Here is a 20,298-nt window from a genome sequence, read left to right on the forward strand (position 1 = left end):
ACTCTCTCAGTGAAGAACTTTCTCCTCACCTCCAGCCTAAATCTCCCCTGGCACAGCCTGAGGCTGTGTCCTCTTGTTCTGGTGCTGGCCACCTGAGAGAAGAGAGCAACCTCCTCCTGGCCACAACCACCCCTCAGGTAGTTGTAGACAGCAATAAGGTCTCCCCTGAGCCTCCTCTTCTCCAGGCTAACCAATCCCAGCTCCCTCAGCCTCTCCTCGTAGGGCTGTGCTCAAGGCCTCTCCCCAGCCTCGTCGCCCTTCTCTGGACATGCTCAAGCATCTCAATGTCCCTCCTAAACTGGGGGGCCCAGAACTGAACACAGGACTCAAGGTGTGGTCTAACCAGTGCAGAGTACAGGGGCAGAATGATCTCCCTGTTCCTGCTTTTCTAAGTGACAAAGTCAAGAACTGAAGAAAAAGGCAGAAATTACTGAAAACCATCACCTGTGGGTTGTTGGGTTGGTTTTTATTTAATAGATCCAGATGAACATAGTAGCAGGGTTTTGTCTTCCTGTGGTAAAGCAAGTACAGCTCTGTCATTTCTGATTTACAATGCATTGGCTTATCTAGAGTAAGAGTTCACTCTCCGCTGCTTCCTCCTCTTCCCTCTGTTTATCCTTTCTCCTTTACCCCTGAACTTGTCAGCAAGGGTTATCCAGAGCTTCACAGAAACTTTTCATAGAGTCATAAAATCAACCAGGTTAGAAGAGACCTCCAAGATCATCCACCCCAACCTAGCACCCAGCCCTATCCAATCAACTAGACCATGGCACTAAGTGCCTCATCCAGGCTTTGCTTGAACACCTGCAGGCACAGCCACTCCACCACCTCCCTGGGCAGCCCATTCCAATGCCAATCACTCTCTCTGCCAACAACTTCATCCTAACATCCAGCCTAGACCTCCCCTGGCTCAGGTTGAGACTGTGTCCCCTTGTTCTGTTGCTGCTTGCCTGGCAGAAGAGACCAACCCCACCTGGCTACAGCCTCCCTTCAGGTAGCTGCAGACAGCAATGAGCTCTGCCCTGAGCCTCCTCTTCTGCAGGCTGCACACCCCCAGCTCCCTCAGCCTCTCCTCACAGGGCTGTGCTCCAGGCCCCTCACTGGCTTCAGCGCCCTTCTCAGTATCAGAATCATCCAGGTTGGAAGAGACCTCTAAAATATCCAGTCCAACCTAGCACCCAGCCCTGTCCAGTCAACCAGACCATGGAACTATGTGCCTCATCCAGGCTTTTTTTTAACACCTCCAGGGACAACAACTCCACCACCTCCCTGGGCAGCCCATTCCAGTGGCAAATAACTCTCTCTGGACACGTTCCACCACCTCAACATCTCTCTTGAATTGAGGAGCTCAGAACTGGACACAGCACTCAAGGTCTGGCCTGAACCAGGGCTGAGTACAGGGACAGAATAACCTCCCTTGTCCTGCTGGCCACACTGCTCCTGATCCAGGCCAGCTCTCTGGCTTTTAAAGCTTGAATTTGAGACAAGAGACCATAAGTGAGAGAATTTCTCCTCATCCATTTTTTCCCTTCCTTTTTTTTTTTTTTCCTTTTCTGCTTTCTTTCTGTCTTGTTCTTCATTCATTCCTCTGAGAAAATCACCTCATCGTAGTCCTTTGAACCTCAGCCCTTTGAATTTTCTGGCTCATTAATGTGTTGTCATCTGGGAAATGAATTTTTTATTCACTTAGAGTAAATAGGTTGGACTGGATGATCTTGGAGGTCTCTTCCAACCTGGTTGGTTCTATGATTCTGTGAAATCTCATCTTAAAGTATTTGACATCCTGGTCCAATATCTCTCTCAATTCAACAAGAACAAGTATCTTCCATAAGTAGTAACTACCCTCCAGTTATTCTGTGCATGTAAGTGTACTTTTTTTCTTCTTAACTCTATTATTGGTTCTGAGGGGCTCTTCACTGAATCCTTTTCTACACCTTTCTGCTATTTTGCTGTCTCTCATTAAATCCTGCATTAAACCTGCTATGGCAATCAAAATCTAGAGGCTCTAGATTGGGTATTTCTGTTATGAAAATCAGAGGCATGCTTTGAGCTGAGGATTGAGGTTCTCAAAACCTGCTGTAAAGTCTCTGTCAACACTCAAATCCCAGCAATTCAGATGTTCAGCCAATATGGCAGAAGCTGTGTATATGAACAAAGAGCAGAGTCTGAAATTAGTGCACAGAGAAGAACTGAACAAATTAAGTCTCCTGATAAAGCCAAAATCTTTATAGAGGTTGCTTTCCTTTAGGACTGGCTTTGGTTAGTTCACAGCATCAGTGCTGGGCCCAGTCCTGTTCAATATCTGGATGAGGGGATTGAGTCCAGCATCAGTAAGTTTGCAGATGACACCAAGCTAGGAGCAGCTGTGGAGCTGTTGGAGGGTAGCAGAGCCCTGCAGAGGGACCTGGCCAGGCTGGATGGGTGGGCAGAGGCCAATGGGATGAGACTGAACAAGGCCAAGTGCAGGGTGCAACACTTCGGCCACAACAACTCCAAGCAGTGCTACAGGCTGGGGGCAGAGTGGCTGAGAGCAGCCAGGCAGAGAGGGAGCTGGGGGTGCTGGGAGAGAGGAGCTGAAGAGGAGGCAGCAGTGCCCAGGTGGGCAGCAGAGCCAATGGCATCCTGGGCTGGCTCAGGAGCAGTGTGGGCAGCAGGACAAGGGAGGTTCTTCTGCCCCTGTGCTCATCCCCTGTGAGGAGAGGCTGAGGGAGCTGGGGGTGTGCAGCCTGCAGAAGAGGAGGCTCAGGGCAGACCTCATTGCTGTCTGCAGCTCCCTGAAGGGAGGCTGTAGCCAGGTGGGGTTGGTCTCTGCTGCCAGGCACCCAGCAACAGAACAAGGGGAAACAGTCTGAAGTTGTGCCAGGGCAGGTCTAGGCTGGATGTTGTTAGGAAGCTGTTGTCAGAGAGAGTGATTGGCATTGGAATGGGCTGCCCAGGGAGGTGGTGGAGTCTCTGTGGCTGGAGGTGTTGAAGCCAAGGCTGGCTGGGGCACTTAGTGCCATGGTCTGGTTGGTTGGCCAGGGCTGGGTGCTAGGTTGGGCTGGCTGAGCTTGGAGGTCTCTTCCAACCTGGCTGATTGTATGAAGGCTCTCAAAATTAAAAATGTGCCAAGACTTAGTCATTTTCAGTACTGCTTATTTGCTGCTGAGGCTGTTTGCCTTACTTTTGGAGCTGAACTGCAGATCTTAATGAACAAATGCAAAGAACATCTCCCTTCAACATCATCCAAATATTGTCTTGCAGACAGCTGCAAAGTATATTCTTCTTTTACAATACAGTTTGTTGTGCTTGCATGTCTCTGCCATCCATTGCAGCTTAGTCCCAGCTGCCAGTGAGGATCCACACATCTGCACTGCAGTGTTTGGAGCCACTCCCAGACCAGCTCTAGCTCACCACTAGTCCACCCAGTCTCTTAAGTCTAGTTTTGACAACATGAGTGCACAAAACTGGTTAGGATAGGATGCTAGATAAATTCTCAGTAGCTGTCACAGCTGTTCTGTTGGTGGTTTCTGTTTTGAAGGTGATGATTGTGGTGATTGGATAGGGCTGGGTGATATTTGGATAGGACTGGGTGCTAGGTTGGCCTGGATGATCTTGGAGGTCTCTTCCAGCTTGGTTGATTCTGTGATTAAATAAGAGACAGGTCCATCAGTTGGTTGGGGTGGTACATGTGAGCTAGAAGCTGTAAAAGTGGTTTGGGTCCTGCAGTCAGGCAAATTCACAATTGAGTTTATTACTCATAAACTGTATGGACACTTCCAAATCCTCTATCTCAAGTGACATTAACATTTGTTGCATGCACCATGAACACTAAGGATCTGTTTTTCACCTTCCTTCAAGATGGCTTAGGTCCTTTGACCTGTAGCTGTCCAAGTTAGGTTCTGCCTAATTTTTAAGTAAATAAGGGTATTGCATTTGCAGTTTGGCACTGCAAACCTCAGAGTGCATAAATGTTAACTTGAGTTTGGTTTTACCTGTCTAAAGTGGTGTGTGTGCAGAAAACATCCTCTTGATTGCTCACCCATGGGAAAGCAAGCCAGGGAAAGTGAAGCAAGAAATAGGCTTTACCAGGGTGGGAATCTGGAAGGGTGTTTAATTTATGTAAATTATTCTTTATTTTCTTAGAATGGAGTCAACAGAAAAATGTGAAGCAGTGATTGCTCATTTTAATGGCAAATTCATAAAGACACCAGCAGGAGTTTCTGGTAAGTTGCATGTGCTTCTTAAAAGCTGCATGAATGGGTTAGTGCTTACAGGGTGGAAGCCTGATTGTTTTATCTGGCTTCTCGCTTGGAGACAGGCTTATTAACATGAAACTGCCTCTTGCTGAATGACTGTAATACTTGCTCACTTGGAACACTTCTCCACCATAAACCTTTTCTAGGAATCTAGTGGTGTTCCCTCCTAGCAGAACAGACAAGCAGCTAAAAATGCCTTCAGCCAGCTATGTGCAAATTTGCATCCCACGTAATCCCAGTTGAATCAGGAGGCCAGTGTGTGGTGTATGTGTATCAGAGGAGATTTTGGCTGGTTGTAGGCAAAGGAAGAAATGGGCTGCCTTTGCCATCTGTTTGGTTGGGTTTTTTTCAGAGCAACAACATCAGATTGGGGGGAAAAAAGAGATTCTGCAGCAGTGTGCTCGAGTGCCAGGCACTTGCGTTCACTGGCTAACTGTGACTCTCAAGTCAAAGCAGGCTTTGAGGTTCTTAATGAGGATGGAAAGAGTTTAATGAAGGGTGCTACTTCTAGAAGTAGTGTACAGAATTCACAGGATCTCTTAGATTGGAAAAGACCTTCAAGATCATTGAGTCCAATCATGAGTTTCACACTGACAAGTCCTGGACTGAGCCAAATCCCTCAGCACAACATCTCATCGCTATGAATCGCTGTGGTTGGAAAGGAGCACCAGGAGCAGCCAGTCCAACAAAGCAGTATGCAGAAAAGCTGCAGAGTACAGTGTTGTTGTCACAACAAGTTCCTCATCAGTTTGCCTCATCTGTCAGTGCCGTTTCTAAGTGACAAAATAGATATTCCATTAACACTTAAAAATGAGGAAAGGGATCTCAGAGCAGCAGAGTAAAAGAGAAAGAAGAGTGGACAAGAAGGAGGAGAGAAGACATGCCTGGCTTTCAGCTTTCACTAATCATTTTATTAGGAATCTCAAGTGGGAATTTTACTAATTGCATTGTTGACTGATCCACTTTTATCCTGCTGGTGAAATGTTCTGTGCAGCCAGACCCTGACGCTGGGGAGGGAAGCAGCCCTCACTCAGCAGGCAGACAAGAATGTGGCTTGCTTAGGGAAACGATGTGTGTTCCTCCTCTCTGAAGGATTGCTGTGCTTTGAGTCTGGCTGTGTGCTGTGCTAGAGATGGAAAGCTGCTTCAGAGTACAGGAAACCACTCCCTTCAACACCAGCACAAGGTTTTGACGTCCCTCACTTGGGTTTTGCAGACCCTTTGCATTGGGATAGATTGCCAAGATGATGAAGTGAAAACTTGGTTATACATAGAGGCTCTAGTGTTGACTTTTCTACTTACTCTACTTAGCAATCTGTGGTTTATGAGATGGAAAATCCTTTAGGGGCACAGAGGTCACAGAATGATGTTTGCTGAATGCTGGCTGTGCTCTGCTCCACCCTCTGTGATTAGTTTCATAATGCTGCTTAGACATAATTGAGAGTAAAGCCAAGAGTTCAGATGAACTTACAGGGGTTTCTGTTCAATTAGGCACAGTAGAAGAGGCTAACAGCACTTTGTATTAGTGCTTTTTGGTTTGCTTGTTTCAGTTTGCATTATTCCATTCTCAGTGAATGAGTTGTCAAACATGTCATTGCTAACCATGCACGGTCTCTGGGGGGCTGGAGTTGCATCCTGGTAGGATCAGGTTCAGCAAGGTACAAATGAAAACTTGCCACATGGAGCTGTAAGGATGATTTTTGCAGTGTGGAAGAAAGTATTCACCAGCCAAGTGTGATTAAGTTGAGACAACAAATTTGCACAGAACTGTGACTGTCAGAAAGTGGAAACTAAGGAGAGGTCTCAAGGTGTAATCCAGCTCATGGACTTTAACTTCAGAAGCTTACTGAGCTAAGTAGTTGTCTAGGCTATGTCTAGAACACCTCCAGAGACGGGTCTGTCTTTGCTGTCAGCTGGTTTTGCAATTACAAGGAGTCCATAGAATCATCGAATCAGGCAGGGTTGGAAGGGACCACAAGGAGCAGCCAGTTCCAACCCCCCCTGCCATGCCCAGGGACACCCTACCCTAGAGCAGGCTGCACACAGCCTCAGCCAGCCTGGCCTCAAACACCTCCAGCCATGGGGCCTCAACCACCTCCCTGGGCAACCCATCCCAGCCTCTTGCCACTTTCAAGCTCAACAACTTCCTTCTCACAGCCAGGCTCAATCTCCCCACCTCCAGCTTTGCTCCATTCCCCCCAGTCCTGGCACTCCCTGACAGCCTCAGAAGTCCCTCCCCAGCTCTTTTGTAGCCCCCTTCAGATCCTGGAAGGCCACCAGAAGGTCACCTGGAAGCCTCCTCTTCTCCAGCCTCAACAGCCCCAACTCTTTCAGTCTGTGCTCACAGCAGAGCTGCTGCAGCCCTCTGAGCATCCTCCTGGCCCTGCTCTGGACACTCTCCAGCATCTCCACATCCTTCTTATAGTAGAGGCTCCAGAACTGGATGCAGTACTCTGGATGGGGTCTCAGCAGAGCAGAGTAGAGAGGGAGAATTGCCTCCCTCGCCCTGCTGGCCACACTTCTACATAGGTTCTAGATAAGTTGCTCAGAAATAGCTAACTTTAAGTGTCTGAAAAACAATTAAGTGAGATGAGTCACACCCTCCATGATGCTGATAAGTGCAATAGATAAGTAGCTGCTTATGAGCTTTGTGAGAACCTTGATTATTAAAGACTCCTAATTTTGTTGTAGAGGCTACAGCCCCAAATTGCTCCTTGGAAAGTTTTTTGTGGGGCTGCAATTGTTCCTGAGTTCCTTACCACATAGGAAGCACATACCCAAAAATGCAGCCCTGTTGGAGGATGCAGCTTATCTGTGATCATATACTGCAGTCTGCCAAAAGGTAGGGCAAAGTGGTAGGGCTGCTGTGGGCTTAGATTCCCTGTGGATGTAGTGGGAAAGCTTTTGCACAAACAAAGGTTGAACAAACATTTTGAAATAGATTAGCATGCTTCAGGGTTATGGAGCAGCAAGTTCATGCAGAATGAAATGGTAGAACTGGAGATATGTTTAAATTAAGACATTGTGGCCCAGAAACTTGGTTAAACTCAGCAAAGGGAGCTGGCTATAAAAGCACTGTTAGCAGGATGAGAAGGGTAGGGGAGATGGGTCTGTGATGAAGTGAGGAGCTGAGAGCACCCTCAGCAAGTTTGCAGGTGACACCGAGCTGTGCGGCACAGTTGACTTGCTAGAGGGCAGGGATGCATCCAGAGGGACCTGGACAGGATGGAGAGCTGTGCCCAGGCCAACCTCATGACATTCAACAAGTGTAAGGTCCTGCACCTGGGTGGGTGCAATCCCAAGCACAGCTCCAGGCTGGGTGGGGAATTACTGAGAGCAGCCCTGAGGAACAGGACCTGAGGGTCTGGGGTGATGAAGAGCTCAGCATGAGCCTGCAGTGTGAGTGCAGCCCAGACACAACCCTGTGCTGGGCTGCAGCAAGAGCAGTGTGGGCACAGGGCAAGGGAGGGGATTGTGCCCCTTGGCTCTGTTCTCCTCACACCCCACCTGCAGTCCTGTGTGCAGTTCTGGAGCTGCCAACACAGGAAGGACATGGAAGTGTTAAGGCAGGTCCAGAAGAGGCCATGTAGATGCTGAGAGGGCTGTAGCAGCTCTGCTATGTGGACAGGCTACAGGAGTTGGGGCTCTGCAGCCTGGAGAAGAGAAGGCTTCTGGGAGACCATAAGGTATCTGAAGGGGACCTACAGGAAGGCTGGGGAGGCACTATTGACAGGGTCTGGTAATGACAGGATGAGGGTGAGTGGACTTAAACTGGCAGAGGGGAGATTGAAACTGGATGTTAGGAAAAAGTTCTTTGCAGTGAGGATGGTGAGACACTGGCACAGGTTGCCCAGGGAGGTTGTGGCTGCTTCCTCCCTGGAGGTGTTCAAGGCCAGGTTGGATGAGGCTTTAATTGACTTGTTCTAGTGTGAGAGATCCACCTGCCTATGGCAGGAGGTTGGAACTGGCTGATGCTTGAGGTCCCTTCCAACCTGAACCATCCTGTGATTCTGTGAAACAGGTGTGGGAGGAAGAACATCTGCTCAACAAAAACATGCTTTCATGGTGCAGCTTTGTTATTTGAACTAAGTTTGGGTTTAAATGGAAGACAGAGCTAAACACAGTTACAACAGGAAGCCTGGGTGAAACCTGGAGCATGAGAAGACACAACAGAAAAACCATAGGAATCCAAGAGGACCAAGGGTAGCACAGGGTGGTCACAAAAGCATCAGCTGTGGAGTTGAGTGAATAGACATTGATGATAGCAAGCAAGCTGAAGCCAGAGGTAGCAAGCTATTTAGGCTTTGTTTCCTGGCTCCATATTGGCTTTAATGGAACATGAAATATTTAGTGTGGCCTTGGTTGTCTTCAGTGAAGGAGGACTGTTAGCAGAGAGCAATCTGAACTGCACTGCTGTTTGGCATAATCCTGATAGTCCTGCAGGTCATGTATTGATTCCCCTCTTTGTTCTGCCTGGGGTTTCTACATAAGGAAGTTCTTGTAACAGTTTGTTCTCCTTTATAACTTGCTGTCCTTTTCTCTTGGGACATTTCATTCTGTCCAAGAGAGCCAATGGCATCCTGGGCTGGCTGAGGAGCAGTGTGGGCAGCAGGACAAAGGAGGTTCTTCTGCCCCTATGCTCAGCACTGCTCAGGCCACCCCTGGAGTGCTGTGTCCAGTTCTGGGCTCCTCAATTGAGGAGAGATGTTGAGGTGCTGGAAGGTGTCCAGAGAAGGGCAACTCCAGCCTGCACAGCCCCAGTTCTTTCAGTCTGTGCTCACAGCAGAGCTGCTGCAGCCCTCTGAGCATCCTCCTGGCCCTTCTCTGGACGTGCTCCAGCATGGCCACATCCCTCTTGTCATAGTGGCTCCAGCACTGGCTGCAGTACTCCAGGTACTCCAAGGTAACTTAGGCAATTTTGTGTCTTAATGGGAGCAAGGTAGAGAGCATTGTTGCTGAGCAGTCCATGCCACTCTCCTCTTCCTACTTACAGTAAAGATACTGGTTACTCAGATTCTGTTTCAGTAAGAAAATGGAGAACCTTTCTCTTCACAGGATCACAGGGGGTTGGAAGGGACCCAAGGAGATCATCCAGTCCAACACCCCTGCCAGAGCAGGACAATCTTATCTAGCACAGATCACAGAGGAACACATCCAGACAGGCCTTGAGAGTCTCCAGAGAAGGACCCTGTGCTCTTGACTGTAGACTAGGAAGAGGTCAACTGGATATTGTAGATCCTACTTTTGGAAATGGTCCTCACCTTGAACATTCTTCACTGGAAAGGAGAGGAGGGAAAATAAAGCCTTGAAGTAGTTGCTTTGTGGCATTTGTTCTCAGGATTTTCTGTTTGCTTGCTTGTACAAACTACCCAGCACTTGACCATAAGTTCATATTTCTTGGCTGTCTCTCGTAGATCCTTTAGACATAATCCATGAAGCACTGCTTGAAAACCATTGCTAAAGGATTTCAGGGGATGATAGTGCTGGAATTAACTCCTCATTCTCACACCAAAGACAGAGGAGCTAAGGCTTTACCCTTTAGATCAGTGTCGAGAAGCTTTTACTGCTCTGCCTGCAGGGAGGCTGTAGCTGGGTGGGGTTGGGCTCTTCTGCCAGGCAAGCAGCAACAGAACAAGGGGACACAATCTGAAGCTGTGGCAGAGGAGGTCTAGGCTGGATGTTAGGAGGAAGTTGTTGTCAGAGAGAGTGATTGGCATTGGAATGGGCTGCCCAGGGAGGTGGTGGAGTCGCTGTGCCTGGAGGTGTTGAAGCCAAGCCTGGCTGAGGCACTTAGTGCCATGGTCTGGTTGGTTGGGCAGGGCTGGGTGCTAGGTTGGCCTGAATGAGCTTGGAGGTCTCTTCCAACCTGGTTGATTCTGTGATTCTGTGAACTCTCAGTTTGTCATTGCTGCTTAAGTAACATTGGACTGGAAAAGAAAAATGCTACTTAAACCCACTCAAAATATACTCCTGTTGTTAAACCTTTTGTAAGGTATTAAAGACATTTAACTCTGAGTACCACCTTCCCATGAGGAGTCTCTTTAGCATATAAAGCTGCTGAGATCTCAGGATGTACAATGCTTTCTTTTTGAATTCCCCACAGCTTTTGGCAGAAGTTTCTACCTGTGGAGGCTTGCCCTGTCATTAAGATGGTGTTTTCCTGTCAGAATTCATTAGTCCCATATGCTTTGTCACTAGGAAAAAAGAAAAGGAATGAAAGATGCAGATTCATTGGCAACTCACTAAACCAGCAGTATTTGAAAGCCATTTTGTTGTGTTTTTTAATGTCTGAAAGCAGATTGAAAAGTTGATAAAAATTAGACCTCTAAGTCAAGGATATAAACACAAGGTCCAAGCTAAGAACATGATATTTATTCTTGTGTTTATAACAGCACCTGGTGTGTATTTGGGTAGAGGCTGAACAAAGACTGGATTCTAATATACATGTGTGTGCAACGTGTGTGCAGCAAGGAACTGTTCTACTCTTTGGGCTGATGTTGAATTCACATCTTTTCACTGCAGAAACATTAGAGGTGGGTGTGTCAGGGCAGGAGGAGGTGGTCAGTGTTTTGAGCAGCCAGGTTTTACAGCACTGACCTGCTGTAAAAGCATCTGAAAGCTTGTGAGTACTGAATGTCTCAGTAGCAGCATCTCAGCAGGCATCTAGGAACCATTGAAGGCATCTGTTGGTCTTCGTTAAGTGTCAGCAGAGTGGCAGTTCTAAACATGGTGTCTTAGCTGCAGCCCTAATGGGGACAGAGTGGCTGGAGAGCAGCCAGGAAGAAAGGGACCCGAGGGTGCTGGTAGATAGTAGCTGAACGTGAGCCAGCAGTGTGCCCAGGTGGGCAGCAGAGCCAATGGCATCCTGGGCTGGCTCAGGAGCAGTGTGGGCAGCAGGACAAGGGAGGTTCTTCTGCCCCTGTACTTGAGTGCTGTGTCCAGTTCTGGGCTCTTCGGTTCAAGAGAGATGAGACACTGGAAGGTGTCCAGAGAAGGGCATCAAAGCTGGTGAGGGGCCTGGAGCAGAGCCCTGTGAGGAGAGGCTGAGGGAGCTGGGGGTGTGCAGCCTGCAGCAGAGGAGTCTCAGGGCAGAGCTCATTGCTGCCTAGAGCTGCCTGAAGGGAGGCTGTAGCCAGGGGGGGTTGGGCTCTTCTGCCAGGCAAGCAGCAACAGAACAAGGGGACACAGTGTGAAGCTGTGTCAGGGTAGGTCTAGGCTGGATGTTAGGAGGAAGTTGTTGTCAGAGAGAGTGATTGGCATTGGAATGGGCTGCCCAGGGAGGTGGTGGAGTCACAGTCCCTGGAGGTGTTGAAGCCAAGCCTGGCTGAGGCACTTAGTGCCATGGTCTGGTTGATTGTCTAGGGCTGGGTGCTAGGTTGGGCTGGCTGAGCTTGGAGCTCTCTTCCAACCTGGTTGATTCAGTGAGTCCATGTAATCACAGCCTTGTACATCTATTAGCTGATTGCATTCTGAGCATTTGCTGTGGCTATTTCACACATACAGACAAGTCCCTGACTGATTAATGATCCCTTTCATCACTGGGCCTGCACACTTCCCAGCAGTTAAACAATAAAAATGACTCTCCCTTCCTTCCTGGCCCACAAAAAAAGACTGCTGTGTAGGGCTTGTCAGAGTTATTTGTGCACACACACACATGTACATTTGTGTGTGTATATATATAGTTTATGTGTGCAAGAGAGAGTATTTATTTGTGAAAAATAAGAGGAAAGGTAAGCTGAAGGAAAAAAAATAAGCTTTAATTTTTAAGAGAGTAAAGACTTTGTTCAGTCTTTGGTGAGAGGATCATACTTGGCTGCCCTGAAGGTTTATCTCCTTCTCATGACCCTCCCTCTGACGACCATCAGTCATCGTGTTCCTGAAGCACTGAATGCACAGAACTCAGGTCATGAGTATGGAAAAGCAGCCAAAAATTGCAGTGAAGCCTTCAATTGCAGCATTCCCCACGCTCTGCTCTCAGATCTTGAGTTGGAATCAAGGAAAGCAAATGCTATAGAGCCTTCTCACAGCACTTGATTAGCAAATAGGTTTTAATGGCAGTTGGAGCTTTCACAGCGCTTGGCTTTATATATGGATGCAGTGAGGAGCAGGGGAAGCTGGAATGTCAGGAAGACAAAGAGTTTCCATGACCTGATCTGTGCTCAAAAGAAGGAGAGCAACCTGTTGAATCATAGGATCACAGAATGGTTTAGGTTGGAAAGGACTGCAGAGCTCATCCAATTCCAACTCCACCACCTCCCACTAGAACAGGTCACTCAGGACCTCATCCAACCTGACCTTGAACACCTACAGGGAGGTTGTGGAGCACAGAAGCACCCAATGTGATCTTTGATCTTTGATCACATTGGGTGCTTCTGTGCTCCACAGCCTCCCTGGGCATCCTGTGCCAGTGTCCCACCACCCTCACTGCAAACAACTTCTTCCTAACATCCACTTTCAATCTCCCCTCTGCCAGTTTAAGTCCACTCACCCTCATCCTGTCATTACCAGACCTTCTCAGTAGTCCCTCCCCAGCCTTCCTGTAGGTCCCCTTCAGATACCAGAATCTACTCCCAGCATTTGAAAGCAGAGTTCAGAAGCAGGTAGTTGGATTCATACCTTGGAAGTGCCCATTTCTGTCTGATGATTTATTAAGGGAGCCAGCTAAAATCATCATGCCTTTTAACTACTTAAAGTTGCATGTTCCTAATGACAGCAAATTAAAGAACTAAGCTGGGAAATTAAAAGATTACTGACATGTATTGGTTCTTTTTTGCAGTAAGAGCAAAAAATAAATCACCAGATGTTATTTAGTTTTTCATTACTGCAGGTTTTGGGTATGACCTGTGCAAAATCCATAGTTCTCTTTCCATTTTTCCTTCTTTTCTAATGCACCACCACATTTAAACTGAAGCTGCTTTCAGTTATCTACTGACATACAAGGGAAAAAAACATATTTATTCTTAAACTGTGGGCATTTTATTCCAACAGTTGGACATTTTTACTGTTTTTTGTTATCTGTACCTTGAGAAGGATGGGAATTGTAAGCACAAAGAGCACTGTCAGAAAAGTTCTGTACAGTTGACTATGGGGATTTGAAATTAAAACATAGTCACAGAATAGTAGGGATTGGATGATGGAGTCCAACCTCCCTGGTAAAGCAGGTTTGTCTTGATGAGGTTGCACAGGAACACGTCCAGGTGGGTTTTGAAAGTCCCCAGAGGAGATTCACAACCTCTCTGGGCAGTCTCTCAGTCACCCTTGAAGTAAGGAAGTTTGTCCTTCAGTTCAGGTTGCCTTTCTCCCTAAGTCCCAAAACCATGACTGTGGAGTAGCTCATCCTGAAAGTGAAGGCTGTTCGTAGTTGAAGGCAGAATCAAGGCTAAATCAGGGAGTGACAGGACTGGGGGGGATGGAGCAAAGCTGGAGGCTCCCTTCAGATCCTGGAAGGCCACCAGAAGGTCACCTGGGAGCCTCCTCTTCTCCATACCAAAAAGCCCCAACTCTTTCAGGCTGTGCTCACAGCAGAGCTGCTGCAGCTTCTGAGCATCCTCCTGGCCCTGCTCTGGACACTCTCCAGCATCTCCACAGCCCTCTTACCCCAAGAGCTTCAGAGCTGGATGCAGGACTCCAGGTGGGGTCTCAGCAGGGCAGAGCAAAGGGGGAGAATCACCTCCCTGTCTCTGCTGGCCACACTGCTGCTGCTGCAGCCCAGGCTCTGCTTGGCTTTCTGGGCTGCAAGTGCACACTGCTGGCTCCTGTTGAGCTTCTCATCCACCAGCACCCCCAGGTCCTTCTCCCCAGGGCTGCTCTCCAGCCACTCACTGCCCAGCCTGGATTGGTGCTTGGCATTGCCTCGACCCAGCTGCAGGACCTTGCCCTTGGTCTTGTTGACCTTCCTGAGGTTGGCTTTTGCCCACCTCTGCAGCCTGTCCAGGTCCCCCAGGGAAGAGACAGTTTGTGTTGTATTTGTTGTCTGGGGCTTTGTTTGCTTGGTTGGTTTTGGGAGTGGGGGTTTTTTCTTCATTTAAGGCAGTTAACTTCAGTATCTGCATCTCTCTGACTTTTTTACATGGTAAGGAAAAAAATTAATCCAGAGCCAAGTAATCTCAGACCAGACCCTGGCAATTTAACCCCAATTGACTAACATCTTCTGAGATTACCTCATCTTACTTCAGCAGAGGTGTGTGTGGATTAAGATGCTGTGTGATATGACCTAGTTTATCAGAATCTTGCTTTTACAAAGATAACCTCAAGTTATCCATCAGTGTACTAATGCAGCACATTTTTTCCCCTAAACATGCTGAGACAGAAGCTGCTTGTTCTGATAGAAGGCTCCCAAGCAAAACTCAGGCCTGGGAATGCCAAATGTCCCCTCAGAAATGCAAGATTTTGAAGCCAATGTTCTCCCTTTTCTGTTTCCTGCTTGAGGGTTTCATTTATTTCCTCATGCATTCACTCCAGGTCTCCAATACTTTTTCCAGTGTGATTTAGCCTAACCTTTCCCTGGTTTATTTTATGATGATATGATTTTAATTACCATTCCCTGTAGGATAATAGACTTCAATTTCATTTTGCCATTTGCTTAGTAGTATATGTATGTATTTAGCCATTTGTTTAGTAGTATGTGTATGTATTTAGCCATTTGTTTAGTAGTATGTGTATGTATTTAGCCATTTGTTTAGTAGTATATATATGTGTTTAGTCATTTGTTTAGTAGTATATATATGTATTTAGTCATTTGTTTAGCAATATAGTCTCACTCTCTGGCATTAAAGCTATGTGGTTGCAGAGTAGCAGTGTCCAGACAAGGAGAGGTACTAGTCTCTAAGAGATAGTCAGTGTTGGAGCTAGGGAGTCTTAGACCAGTTCTGTCACCCAGTCTTTCCATTTCTATAGAGAAGACTGTCAAGAGAACTGGATGTTGTCCCAGAAACAGAGTTACTGCTTTAGGTTTGCCATTCAAACCCAGAGGTGACCTGGCCGTTGCTGCTAGTTTCTCTTAGAGGGTCAGGCAGTTTGCAGTAGCAGTGCAGAGTGAAGAGCACCTCAGCACTGGCCATACTCACACTCAGCAGTGTTGTTGCATGATACAGATAGGTTAAATTTTGTCTTGGGGGTGGCTTCTTCTTTTGCATGTGGCCTTCCTACCCCATGTGTTTGCTCTGCAGTTGGAAACTTGCATCTTCTCAGACCCAGCTGTGTGTTCCTACCCTGTGTATTTACTCTGCAGTTAGAAACTTGCATCTTTTCAGACCCAGCTGTGTGTCCCTACCCCATGTATTTGCTCTGCAGTTGGAAACTTGCATCTTTTCAGACCCAGCTGTGTGTCCCTACCCCATGTATTTACTCTGCAGTTGGAAACTTGCATCTTTTCAGATCCAGCTGTGTGTTCCTACCCTGTGTATTTACTCTGCAGTTGGAAACTTGCATCTTTTCAGACCCAGCTGTGTGTTCCTACCCTATGTATTTACTCTGCAGTTGGAAACTTGCAGTTTTCAGACCCAGCTGTGTGTCCTTACCCCATGTATTTACTCTGCAGTTGGAAACTTGCATCTTTTCAGACCCAGCTGTGTGTTCCTACCCCATGTATTTACTCTGCAGTTGGAAACTTGCAGCTTTCAGACCCAGCTGTTAGTTCCTGCCCCCATGTATTTGCTCTGCAGTTGGAAACTTGCATCTTTTCAGACCCAGCTGTGTGTTCCTACCCCATGTATTTGCTCTGCAGTTGGAAACTTGCAGCTTTCCAGACCCAGCTGTGCCTCATAGAGGTGTTTCCAAACAGAATGGCTTGGAGGAGTGTCGTGGTAAAGCTTTAGACAGCTCATGTGTCAGGAATTGTTGGCAGAGAAGTGTTCACATGGAAATCAGAACAGTGCTTCCACCCTGTGATTAAGGAGGGTGTGGTGTAGCTGTGCTTCAGCCATAGGTACTCAGAAAGCTATTGGAGTTTAAGCTAGTAACAGGCAGAGAGCTCTGTGCAGACTTTGCTTCTTCATTGCTGCAGTTTTGATGTTAGAAACTGAAGTCATGATGCAGATTATATTGTGGAAAAGAGAAAGAAGCAGGATAGGGAGGGATAAAAAGTGCAGCAATACCATTGCCTCATGGTAAGCCCAACCAAACAAAGCTCCCCCAAACCCCAAGCAAAGGAGAAACTCCCCAAACCAAGATAAAAGAAAAAGCCTGAAGAATTTTAGTTGCATCCTGTGCTCTTTTTAAGAGCAGAGGTAGAAGGGGAACGGAGTTGTGGCGCTTTTGCAACGAGGTGGCAGGAGATAAAGGAAGCCACTCCACCCTGCTGGTAGGAGTAAGTGGAGGTACTCTGCTCGCTCTTCTGGCTTTTCTGGATGAGCAGTGTGGAGTTCTGGGACGTTGCTGAAACCTCTGAGGGGTGGGACCTTTGGCTGGATTTAAGAGGCAAAGCTAAGAATTCAGAGGGCAGTTCTTACTCCTCCCCAAACAATGATCACACACTCAGGGCAGTTCTTACTCATCCCCAGACCAATGGACACACACTCAGGGCAGTTCTTACTCATCCCCAGACCAATGGACACACACTCAGGGCAGTTCTTACTCATCCCCAGACCAATGGACACACACTCAGGGCAGTTCTTACTCCACATACTCAGGGCAGTTCTTACTTATCCTCATACCAATGGACACACACTCAGAGCAGTTCTTATTCATTCCCAGAGCAACAGACACACACTCAGGGCAGTTCTTATTCATTCCCAGAGCAACAGACACACACTCAGGGCAGTTCTTACTCATCCCCAGAGCAACAGACACACACTCAGGGCAGTTCTTATTCATTCCCAGAGCAACAGACACACACTCAGGGCAGTTCTTATTCATTCCCAGAGCAACAGACACACACTCAGGGCAGTTCTTATTCATTCCCAGGGCAACAGACACACACTCAGGGCAGTTCTTATTCATTCCCAGAGCAACAGACACACACTCAGGGCAGTTGTTATTCATTCCCAGAGCAACAGACACACACTCAGGGCAGTTCTTATTCATTCCCAGACCAACAGACACATACTCAGGGCAGTTCTTATTCATTCCCAGACCAACAGACACACACTCAGGGCAGTTCTTATTCATTCCCAGAGCAACAGACACACACTCAGGGCAGTTGTTATTCATTCCCAGAGCAACAGACACACACTCAGGGCAGTTCTTATTCATTCCCAGACCAACAGACACATACTCAGGGCAGTTCTTATTCCACATACTCAGGGCAGTTCTTACTCATCCCCAGACCAATGGGCACACACTCAGTGCAGTTCTTATTCCATATACTCAGGGCAGTTCTTACTCACCTCCAGACCAACTGACACGTACTCAGGATATACATACCATGGGTCTTTCCCACAGCAGTTTAAAACCAAAGCATTCCAGATGCTCTGTGTGTGGCAGCTGTCTTTGTGCTATTTAACTGGCATACTGGGAATACAAGTTAAAAAACATACCTGACTCAGAGCACTGAACAAAGTGCAGGGTTCTGCACTTTGGCCACAACAGCACCAAGCAGTGCTACAGGCTGGGGACAAAGTGGCTGGGAGCAGCCAGGAAGAAAGGGACCTGGGGGTACTGGTGGATAGTAGCTGAAGGTGAGGTAGCAGTGTGCCCAGGTGGCCAAGAGAGCCAATGGCATCTTGGCCTGTATCAGGAGCAGTGTGGCCAGCAGGACAAGGGAGGTTATTCTTCCCCTGTACTCAGCACTGCTCAGACCACCCCTTGAGTGCTGTGTCCAGTTCTGGGCTCCTCAATTCAAGAGAGATGTTGAGGTGCTGGAAGGTGTTGAGAGAAGGGCAGCAAGGCTGGGGAGGGGCCTGGAGCAGAGCCCTGTGAGGAGAGGCTGAGGGAGCTGGGGGTGTGCAGCCTGCAGCAGAGGAGGCTCAGGGCAGAGCTCATTGCTGCCTACAACTACCTAAAGGGAAGCTGTGTCCAGGTGGGGTTGGGCTCTTCTGCCAGGCAAGCAGCAACAGAAGAAGGGGACACAGTCTCAAGTTGTGCCAGAGGAGGTCTAGGCTGGATGTTGTTAGGAAGTTGTTGTCAGAGAGAGTGATTGACATTGGAATGGGCTGCCCAGGGAGGTGGTGGAGTTGCTGTCCCTGGAGGTGTTGAAGCCAAGCCTGGCTGGGACACTGAGTGCCATGGTCTGGTTGACTGGCTAGGGCTGGGTGCTAGGTTGGCCTGGCTGAGCTTGGAGGTCTCTTCCAGCCTGGCTGATTCTATGATTCTGTGGTCTGGTTGGTTGGATAGGGCTGGGTGCTAGGTTGGGCTGGCTGAGCTTGGAGGTCTCTTCCAGCCTGGCTGATTCTATGATTCTGTGATTCTGTGAACACCTCTGTATGAATGCTACCTCACCTAACACTGCATCTTTTTTCTCAGTTCCTGCAGAACCCTTATTGTGCAAGTTTGCTGATGGTGGACAGAAAAAGAGACAGAATCAGAATAAATACATTCAGAATGGACGAGCGTGGCACAGAGAAGGCGAGGTGAGACTTGTAAGTCCTCCCTTCAAGCTCTAGCATGGGTGTGCAATAACAAATACTTATGGAAATGATAGGCATTGAGACTTCCTGGCTTGGCTTTTTTGGCTTATTAAAAATGTGCAGGCAACTCTTAACCTGACAGCTTTCAACTCCATAAAAATACTTAGCTGCATCTTTCTGAAGGGGGCAAAAAAGGCAAACCACAAAGCACTACATTCTGCTGCGTTAATGCGAGCGATAAAACCTCCCTTCCACTTGGTCAGGGCTATGCCTGAGATGATAAAACTACCTGAAACATAACTTTTTATTTTCCACATCTTTGATTTCTGCAGAACTTTTCTGCCCATCACTTCCATGAGATTAAAATAGCATGCCAGTGCAGCGTGGAGTTTTTTAGGCACAGCTTTTTACATCTGCAACGCTCAAGGTAGTAGTTTCGTAGGCTTGTTGTGGTTAGCAAGCCCAGACACCTCATTTATATGAGACAAGGAAACTCAAATGTGTCCTGAAAAACAGCACTCCCCATTCATTCTTACATTAAATGTGCTGTAGCCAACACCCTAACATAATCATCTTCATGCCCTGCCTCTCAAACACTGATGTATTCTCTTAGGTGTTGTGTAGATTGCATTTTGCTCCTCGCGCTGGGAACTTGGAATCTTGCATTCACAGCCCAATATCCCTAATGCCCTTTGCTGTATTACACTTGCTTCAATTAGCATTTCCCTAATTGATAGTACCACACCATTTCAGCTGAAGAAAGTGAAATCATTTGCAGTCCAAACAAACTCTGTCAACTCTTTCTTTCCCCTTTTTCTTTGTTGAAGGCTGGGATGACGCTCACCTACGATCCGACCACAGCTGCTTTACAAAACGGGTAGGTTAAATGGTGGCATGCTGAGGCAAAATAAAAACCCCTTTTCATTGTGACAGGTGAACAAAACTCTACTTAATAATCATTTCTGCATTTTCTAGATTCTACCCATCACCCTACAGTATTACAGCAAACAGAATGATCACTCAGACATCTATTACGCCGTATATTGCGTCTCCGGTTTCCACGTACCAGGTTTGTATTTAGAACTTAGTAGCTGAAATGGTTCATTGGAGCTTATGTTCACCCCGTGGCCACATCTGATTTTTTTTTGTGTGGTGTTGTCCAGTGGTGCTTCATTGTAATGAAGTGGCCTCTTCATGCTCTACACGATGAAAATGGTGACCTTAAAAACTGAGGCTGTTTGTTTGAGGAAGCACAGATATTTAATGAGATATGTGGTGTGTTGCAAAACAGAGTCTCTCTGCTTGTGCTGATGGCTGAGGTATTTCACAGGATGCTGGGGGTTGGAAGGGGCCCAAAGAGATCATCCAGTCCAACTCCAAAGCTAGAGGAGGACCACACAATCTAGCACAGATCACAGAGGAACACATCCAGACAGGCCTCGAAAGGCTCCAGAGAAGGAGACTCCACAACCTCTCTGGGCAGCCTGTGCCAGTGCTCTGGGACCCTCACAGTAAAGAAGTTCCCCCAAGAGGTGGAACTTCTTGTGCTACAACTTA

General features: G+C 47.5%; 1 protein-coding gene across 3 annotated transcripts in view; it reads left to right on the plus strand.

The window, feature by feature from the left end:
* RBMS1 (RNA binding motif single stranded interacting protein 1) overlaps window positions 1-20,298 on the plus strand; it is a 205,834-nt gene that overhangs the window by 166,483 nt on the left and 19,053 nt on the right. For 2 of the 3 annotated variants that reach the window (XM_064164280.1, XM_064164303.1), the window contains exons 6-9: window positions 4,126-4,205; window positions 18,638-18,753; window positions 19,569-19,618; window positions 19,717-19,810. In XM_064164280.1, coding sequence (XP_064020350.1) covers window positions 4,126-4,205; window positions 18,638-18,753; window positions 19,569-19,618; window positions 19,717-19,810 — 340 coding nt within the window. The remainder of the gene's footprint in view (window positions 1-4,125; window positions 4,206-18,637; window positions 18,754-19,568; window positions 19,619-19,716; window positions 19,811-20,298) is intronic. The other variant, XM_064164291.1, reaches the window with a different exon arrangement.

Source organism: Pogoniulus pusillus, chromosome 2 (genome assembly GCF_015220805.1).
Source record: "Pogoniulus pusillus isolate bPogPus1 chromosome 2, bPogPus1.pri, whole genome shotgun sequence".
Classification (NCBI taxonomy): Eukaryota; Metazoa; Chordata; class Aves; order Piciformes; family Lybiidae; genus Pogoniulus; species Pogoniulus pusillus.